Source organism: Neophocaena asiaeorientalis, unplaced genomic scaffold, assembly GCF_003031525.2.
Source record: "Neophocaena asiaeorientalis asiaeorientalis breed wild unplaced genomic scaffold, Neophocaena_asiaeorientalis_V1.1 scaffold45, whole genome shotgun sequence".
Taxonomy (NCBI): domain Eukaryota; kingdom Metazoa; phylum Chordata; class Mammalia; order Artiodactyla; family Phocoenidae; genus Neophocaena; species Neophocaena asiaeorientalis.
The window spans coordinates 1,901,443-1,910,067 of NW_020174642.1; the positions used below are offsets into that span (position 1 = coordinate 1,901,443).

Genomic DNA, 8,625 nt, shown 5'->3' on the forward strand with positions numbered 1-8,625 from the left:
CCTGGGCCTGGCCGCGGTGCAGGCGCAGTTCTCCAAGTGAGGGCTGGCCCGGGCCCGGGGCGCGACCTCGGCCCGGCCTCCCGCCGCCCAGCTTCTGCGCGTCCCCGCGCCCTGCGCCCCGCGAGAGCAGGGCCGAGCAAAGAGGGCATTTCGAATTTTCTCGCCCAGAGAAAGCGACTGTTGGGCGTCCCTCCTCCCCGCCCCCTCCCCGGGGGAAATTAAAGTGACCCGAGCGGATGTTCGATAGGGCGTCGGGGCTGTTTGGGGTTCTGGGTGGATTCCAGCCGCTTTGCGCAGCAAGTGCGCACTCTCACTGCCACTGTCACCCAGCGCTTGTCTCTCCCGGCTCCTGGAGTCGTGCGCTTCGCAGGGGGTGATGTGGACTTCAGGGCGCCATGCTAGCTCAGGGTGCGGCGGCAGGCCAGGCCCGAGGGGACCAAGGGGCTGCTCTCGGAGGGCGGGAGGGAGAGGTGGCGGTGTTTTCTTCTCCTCGGCCAGGGGTCACAGGCCCCCTTGTTCCCAGCAAACAGCCCCTGTTAGAAGAGGCTGCCCGGCCCCAGAAAGCCGAGAGGGACCACTTAGTCGGTGCAGAAGGTCTCGGGCGTAGCAGACGGACCGGCCCTCTGCGGCTGGACGGTTGGCATCGCGGTGCCACGGGAGGGGGCGATGACAATTCCCGGGTCGCCGGGTGTGCTGGGTTGGGAAGTCCGCTTTCGTACCCCGACGATTACAGAGCAGCTTTTGATAATCGCATAACCGTGTGTTTTGCTGCGATTATTCGCTTTGAAATCCTGGGGTCTTCTTAGAACGGCAGTTTAGAACTCAAGATTCATCGTTTTGTCCCCCCCTTCCCCAAAGGTAGCGTAACCAACATTTGAGCTTGCTTAAAAACAACCACCTTTCCCCCGCAGAAGGGGTTCCCGGTGTCCTAAAAAATAGGTAACAATGCGTCTCGCCGTTGCCGTCCTGTCAGAAAGCACGTTGTCTAATTAACGTTCTGCCTCGTTAAAAGACACGGAGGGGAACCGGGAGCCTCACACAGCAGGCTGCTCGGAGGGGCCCCACTGCGTTGGCGACGGCGGGATGGCGTTTTCTGCGCTGTCCCTTCACGTGCGGGGTCTTGGACCAGCGCGTGAGGCGGGTCATCTGGCCGCTGTGCGATTGAAGAATTATCAGTGCATTGATTTGTTACAGACGTTAACAAATTACTCCACCCAAGATGATTTTATGATCTTTCAGAAGCTTGCTTTGGATTTTATGTTTAAGGTTTTGGGTTGTTGGTAGTAGCCGAATTTAACTGGCGTTTTATTTTTTTCCTCTAACTTTGTTTCGTTGTGCTGTGAAGAATCAACAAAATAAACATGTAAAAACCTTATATTTCCCGCCTGATTGGTTTGTTAATAAAAGTGTAAGGTGCCCTGGTGGATCCAGAACCTCAGGACGAAGGGTAATCATTAAAGGACGCGGGTCAAAATTTTTAAACCTGTCTTCCTGATTTGTAAAATAATCCAATGGAGTCAACTGTAGGTCAAGTTCAGGCATCGCAGGTGAATGGGTGGGTGAGAGGAGGGAGGGAGGAATTCCAGGAATTAGTTCTTAGCCAAGCTGGGAGGGAGGGACTTTTTACACTACAGTCTGAAAAATGGGCTATGAAATACATTTATGATAAAATTATTTTCTATCTCATCATATTTCTCAGAAATATACCTTTTTCCGTCTTAGTGGACAGAAGCTTAAACAATATCTCATGGCTATGAGCTCACCCCCATCATTTAAATCAGGTTGGAGTGGTCTCCCAGGAAATTATGACCTGGGACATCATTTTATTCTAACAAGTGAAGAAAACTCTTCTGTCTGATGATGATACAAAGAATTTGGAATGTGGACTTGCTCCCATGCAATATTCAAATATTCATAGTTCTTAATGAAATACAACCACATTTAAAGGTAGGGGGATCGTAGGGGAGAAATAGTGTCCCCTTTAACCTGTGGGAAATTAAAGAAAGGCCAGATAAGGTGATTTACTCAATTTTATCCACATTGGTTCATGTGAAGCATGTATACATTTAGGAAAAATGAGTATTCATTTTGGGAACACAGAAGGGATTGGTGGGGAGGCGTGCCGGCCAGATGGAATTGCCTTGCCTACCATCCTGGCTAAGTGACTATTTACTCAAGGGGAGGGGCAGGAGAGGACTTGAGGGAAAGTAATGCACCAACCCATTTCGGGGGAGAATTTCTCATTCTTCCTGACTCTGCCATCAGAAAGTTCACAGGCTTCTATTATAACTGAATTTGAATTGTGGCCTTCTGTGTATTTAACAGCTGTCTTTGCTTACCTTGCATCTTGACAGAAGGAAAATGAACGACTAAATCAAAACTAAATCAGGTCGCCCCTGAAAAAAATATTTCTAGGATATTAGAAATAAACAATTCCTCCAGTAGTCCCGACTATATCACCTAGATGCCATTCTCATTTTGAAAACCATCTCTAAAAGAAGCAGAAAGCTATAGGGCAGAAAAGGGATGGGTGGTCTCCCTCCTGTCTCTACTTACAGACTGGAGCAAGTACCAGTGCCTTATAGGAAAGGTAACACTACATGTGATTTTTGTATTTAACTGAGAAAAATCACAACCTAACGTGCTTTCCAGAACCACTAAAGATTACGAGTGAATTTCACAAGAATATGCAGGGCTGTTTTGAGTATCATCAAAATATTTAAATTATCTGCCTGCATGTAGCATCTTATTGGCCCATGTGCCAAGCAAGATTAGCGGACCCCCTCCTTACAAGGAATTGACATCCCGAAAAATAGCGTCAGAGGGCATTCAGCAGTCCTGTAGAATAAAAGGCAATTATATACGGTGCCCCAAATGCAGAGTTAGCCCTCTGAACGTATGTCTATGGGAGGGTAGCGTATTCTGCAGGCACAGTTTTTAAGTGTAGGCATGTATGTTGTAGAGCAAGGAGTTGCTTTTTGAAGTCTGCAGGCAGGCTTTCTGCAGAAGGAACAAGTTTAAGCTGGTCTTGGAAGCGGCTGGGAAAGCAGAGAGGGTGTAAGACAGGCTCCTTGAGAAAGGTTCACCAGGCTTCAGAAGCACGATGAAAAGAAACACGTGGCTCAACGCCAAAAAATGTTCCCTGCACCCAGCCAACCACCAATTTGTGATCCCAGCGACAAAAGTGAACAGAACCTAAGGGGAAAATACACAAGGGCCCTGAGAAATTATGTTGTTATACGTGCGGGAGGCCAGGTGAACAATCAGTAAACAGAGAGCAGATTAAATGCACTGTGGGATTTCCGTAGCCTGTAGTGACGGTCTATTTAGAGGTGTTCTCCTCCAAGGGCAACTGATTACACCAGGTATGAAAATACGACCTTGTAAAATGTATAACTTAGAAGGTAAGTGTCCCCATCAGGAAAGAGGCTCCACCCCAAGTATGGGAAGTATTTCACTTTACCAAAGTTCAGATTATTAACAACAGTGCTTCCATGTTGCCCTTCTGGTTCAGGGTCACCCATCTAGTCTTTGCTGACTCCCCAGATACGCAGGTGAGGCTGGGTCCAAGCTGGAAGTCAATACTCAGAGTTTTAGCCTGCTAGCTAGACCTCACAGGCCGTAAAGGAAGCCAGCCAGAAGGACTTTTCTTTCTGCCACGCAAGCACACATTATGAACTTGCTAAGAACAAGGTGGTGGTTAGGAAGAGCTTTTTCTCACCGTGGCATACAGCACATCCATTGGGAAAATGCATTTCCTCCAGAAGGCCTTTTCTTGCTAGCTCACTGCCCCTTCCCTCTTCTGCATACTCATAAATATCAGTAAGAAGAGTACCACCTCCACTGAAGGAGGCTCAAGAAACCACAGATTGAAAACTGTCATGTTTTTCTAACACACAGACTCACTTTTATCAAGCAACTTTTAGTTGTAGGGAAATATTGTTTCCAAGCAGGGTCCAGCTTCTCCTACCAAATACAAGATGTGAAAACAGAGTAGCAAATTCATCCTCAAGACCTAAACTAGCCTCTTTATTTATGGAGATGTTGCAAATGACTTCTTCAAGCAGTTTCCATTCTGTCCTTTTTAACTAAGCCTAGCATAAAAGCTGAAATGCCCGATCAGAAACTAAGCCAAATTCTTTCTGCTCGTGTTGAATTGGCCCCTCCATTAGAAAACTTTCCCCTTTGCTTCCAGCTGATGTTGACAGGCCAGAGCTCAGACTCTGAGTTCAGGACAACCAAGTCCTTAAACATTACAGGCTGCTTGATGCTCAGGGGCATCACGCAAAGGGAGTGATTTCTCCTTCACACTCAGCTTTCCTCAATGACCACAGAGGACAGTGGACCACAGATGCCAGATCATCTCTGAGTCCCACAGAATGCCAGTGGGGCAAGAGACCCTAGGGGTTATCTTCCCACCCTCCTCCCTACCAATTAAGGCAACTGTGGCCCAGGAAGGTCACCAGCACGCCCGAGGTCCCAAGGTAGACAGAGTCAGCGATGCCAGGGTCCAGTACCTGCTTTGAAGAGGCAAAGGCTGCTTCCTTGTCTTGTCCTGGTGGGACTGGAGTCTCCTGGAAACAGGAATCCCAGCAGGAGTTGAGCACATCCTTCCTGCCCCCTGGAAAACCGCTGGCCTCTGGCCCCATCCAGCCTCTGTGCTCAGCCCTCCATCTGCCCCTGCGAGTAGCAACCAGAAGCGGTAGACTCAGGGCCAGTCCCTTGCCGGGTGACCTGGCTGCAGTTTAGTCACCTGAACTTTATCCAGCAGCCTTGTCCCAAGCCCCGAGGGAGGCCCAGATTGGTGACAGGGAGCGGCAGAGGCAAAGCAAACCTTTTGAGAGATCCTCTGATGGTTACATGTTTGTCATTAGGGTTTCAGAAAGCGCCGCTCAGAAGGCAAGGGAATAGACAGCTGACGGACAAGGGCGGCAGGGCAGAGGGGAAAGCAGTGTCTTAGGGACTTCCACTTTGGGGGCTGCCTTTTAGTGTTTCCATGGTGACACTCAGTGTTCTCACACTGATGGACCCTGATTTTCTCAACAGTGCGGGCATACTTTTTGCCGAGTGTTTTTCTTGGGCGCAAATGTTTCTCCAAGACACTGCTCGGCAGTAAGTGCTGGCTGCCACCAAACCCCAGGATAGAGGACAGGCACCTCGATGGGGGCCCTGAACGTGGAACACCAGCCAGAGGTAGATGATGGATGGGGCTGAGAGAAAAATGCTCACCATAGGCCCCAGCGCTGGGATCCAGAAGGGCTATTGTTTCCCAGATGCTTCTAAGTAATATGGGTAACTCCTTAGAGGATGCCAAAGTGATACAGCCAGGAGACTCCAAAATAAAAAGATCAGATAAGAACACATCGGTGGGGAGAGTGCGGGAGCGAAAAGCCACCTCACCTGGAAGCAGGCCGGTGGGAAAGTGGAGCAGCTGGTAGTGGGGGTGGCAGAGCAGCCGTAGTAGGAATGAAAATGGTCTTGACATTGACAAGAGCTAGCATGGCGTTTATCAGGTACCAAGCAGGGTTCTAAGCATTTTACGTGCACGACTTCATTTTGTAGGCGCTACTATTACCCCATTTTACAGATGAGAAAACAGAAGCATGAAAAGGTAGAAACTAAGGAAGCGGAGGCCACTTAAAGAAAGTCATGGAACCAGACACTGAAAGAAATGAGGCTTTGTCTGGAGGTGGGAGAGCCCTCTCTAGGTTTCTTTCCTCATCCTCAGCTCTCAAGGTGAGCACTCCCACCCACCTGTACTCCTCTGGGCCCAGGCCTGGCTGTAGTTGCTACTCTCAGAATGCGTCTAATCAATGTGAAGTTGAGATTCAACACGTCCCTGCACACAGTGAATAGACGCTCCAGTTAATTCCTCCTCTTTCTTGAGTTAGAAATGCCCTGAGATCAGTGTGGTTATTTTGGATATTTCACTTCTAGCTTTTTTGTTTGTTTCATTTGTTCCACTTTTTTTTTTTTTTTTTTTAAATTTCTGACGTTGCCAGATCTGGCTGCTATGAGGAAGGATGGTAGTGAAATACCAGGGATTGTGGGTGTGCCGGAAGGCAGACCTCACGCAGCCTCCACCTTCAAGACGGTGTGTTGTCCCTGGTCCTGCTGGTGTTCAGGCAAAAAACCAAAAATCAAAACAAAAGCTTTGAAGGTAGTGATCACTAGGTGTCCTCCAATTCAAATCTTTTTTAATTTTTTTTAAAGCAACCCTAGGAGTTGAGCTATTCTTTTTTATTTTATTATTTATTTATTTATTTATTTTTGGCTGCGTTGGGTCTTCCGTTGTTGCGCGCGGGCTTTCTCTAGTTGCCGCGAGCGGGGGCTACTCTTCGTTGCGGTGCGAGGGCTTCTCATAGCGGTGGCTTCTCTTGTTGCAGAGCACAGGCTCTAGGCACGCAGGCTTCAGTAGTTGTGGCACATGGGCTTCAGTAGTTGTGGCTCACGGGTTCAAAAGCGCAGACTCAGTAGTTGTGGCGCACGGGCTTAGTTGCCCCGCGGCATGTGGGATCTTCCCGGACCAGGGCTCGAACCCATGTCCCCTGCATTGGCAGGCGGATTCTTAACCACTGCGCCACCAGGGAAGCCCCAATTCAAATCTTAAAATCCAGAGTTGAGCCGAAGTAGAATCCGTAAAGAAAATTTTGAAGATAACTTGATACCATTTTCTCTACGTAGGGAGTATTTTGTTGCTGTTATTATGATCGTTTGGTCTTGTTTGCTTGCTTCTGGCACTTTGAGTCACATCATTCCCTGTGCGTTCCTGGCTCTTCATAGCTTTTTACTTTATCAGGGACAGTTAGAGTCAGGAGGCAAAACCAACAATTTTCTCATCACCAGTGGAGGGAACAAAACAAAACTGGACATCACAGCATCTCATTTAATAGACAGCTTTTGAATTCACTCATGACTGTGTAATCCATGGTTCTAGGGGCTCTGAGATGCCCTTTGTATTTTATACTCACAAAGACCCAAAGTAACTCAAAGGGAGAGTTGTCAGCTCTGAAACATAAACCATCCCCGGGGAGTGTGTGAGGGAAGGATGTGCTGAAGGGGGCTAGTGGGGCAGACCCGCACCCACGGGAGGGACAGAGATGGGGGAGAGTCCCTTCATCTCCCCATTGCCTCCTCTCCTGGAACCCATGCTGTGCTCCAGCGCAAATACCAATCTGCTCTCCCATCTCCTTTTCACCCTCCAGTTCTCTTCCTGTAGAGTCTTAACTACACACTGCCTCGTGCCTCCCATCTGTCCTGCCTCGCCATTGGCTACTCTACTCACTGGCCACGTGACCTTGGAGAGGCTACTTGAACTCTTGGTGCTTCAGGCTCTTCAACTCTAGGATCTAATACTAGGAGCCACCTCACTGGGGGTTAAGCCAGGCAGTGCATGTCAATGGTTAGCACAGTGCCTATTGTAATGGCGGTTGTTTTTCCTGTTGCTACTCAGACAGTTCTTTCCATCAGCTAGAAATATGTTAGTTACACGATTATTATCCTGTTGATCGCTCCTTCAGAAAGCAGTGGTATGCACACAATCATTCCCATCTTCTCTTGCAATTCATGAATAGGGCTCAGGACAGCATTGGATGGTGCCAAGTAAAAATCCATTTCTAACGAGCAAAGCTGCCTTCTAAAATCTCCAGCTCCTTCCGGCACTAGCTCAAGCCCAACGGTGGCTTTCGAGGGACTTCCCCTAGGGAGCCCTGTACTGGGCTCTGTCCTTCCAAGTTGGCTCTCAGAGCCCAGCTACGACCCCCTGCTACTGTGGAGGCAAAATGCTTCTCCAAGACAGAGGGGGCCGGGCACCGGGATTCTCCTTCTCCTGCCGATTGACTAGCAGACAACGGGTTCTTCAGAAGCCACAACATTTCAGCTGTTTTGGCCACAATAGCCACAAGCTGAGTGGGTGTCATTTTGTCCCAGCGGAGTGTCAGCTCAGGACAGCTCCGAACACTGTCCACTGGTTTGTGGTGAGGGGCATAAACACCAGGCTGGCTGAATGAAGTCACTGCCTGAGTCATCCCTATACACAGAGTCCGAAGAGCACTCAGGCCTACAGGGCTGCAGGAAGGTGCTGGGGCTCCTCCCAGCACCCAGTGAGCCCGGGGCCGGACTCAACCATCATGTCTCTGTCCAACAAGGGAGCGGCTTCCTGCTAGGTACCTACACATACTTATCTCTCAAATAGTGCTGTGGTCATGTAGCCTCAGGGGATGGTGCCCAGAAAAAGTGTCAGCCTGTGTTCAGGAATTTGCCTCATCAAAAATACTTGTTGAATGAGAAAGGAAGGAAGGAGGGAAGGAGGGAGGGAGGGAAGGAGGGAAGGAGGGAAGGAAGGAAGGAGGGAAGGAAGGAAGGAAGGAAGGAGGGAAGGAAGGAAGGAAGGAGGGAAGGAAGGAGGGAGGGAGGGAAGGAGGGAAGGAGGGAAGGAAGGAAGGAGGGAAGGAAGGAAGGAAGGAGGGAAGGAAAGAAGGAAGGAGGGAAGGAAGGAGGGAGGGAGGGAAGGAGGGAAGGAGGGAAGGAAGGAAGGAGGGAAGGAGGAAAGGAAGGAAGGAAGGAAGGAGGGAAGGAGGGAGGGAGGGAAGGAGGGAAGGAAGGAAGGAAGGAAGGAGGGAAGGA

At 49.4% G+C, this 8,625-nt stretch overlaps 1 protein-coding gene and 1 pseudogene across 1 annotated transcript in view; one reads left to right on the plus strand and one right to left on the minus strand.

Annotated features, from left to right (window-relative positions):
• Positions 1-2,982, plus strand: part of OLIG1 (oligodendrocyte transcription factor 1) — a 3,727-nt gene extending 745 nt beyond the window's left edge. The window contains exon 2 of the mRNA XM_024758414.1: positions 2,929-2,982. Coding sequence (XP_024614182.1) covers positions 2,929-2,982 — 54 coding nt within the window. The remainder of the gene's footprint in view (positions 1-2,928) is intronic.
• A 1,445-nt stretch (positions 2,983-4,427) lies between these two features.
• LOC112408669 (uncharacterized) overlaps positions 4,428-8,625 on the minus strand; it is a 140,450-nt pseudogene continuing 136,252 nt past the window's right edge.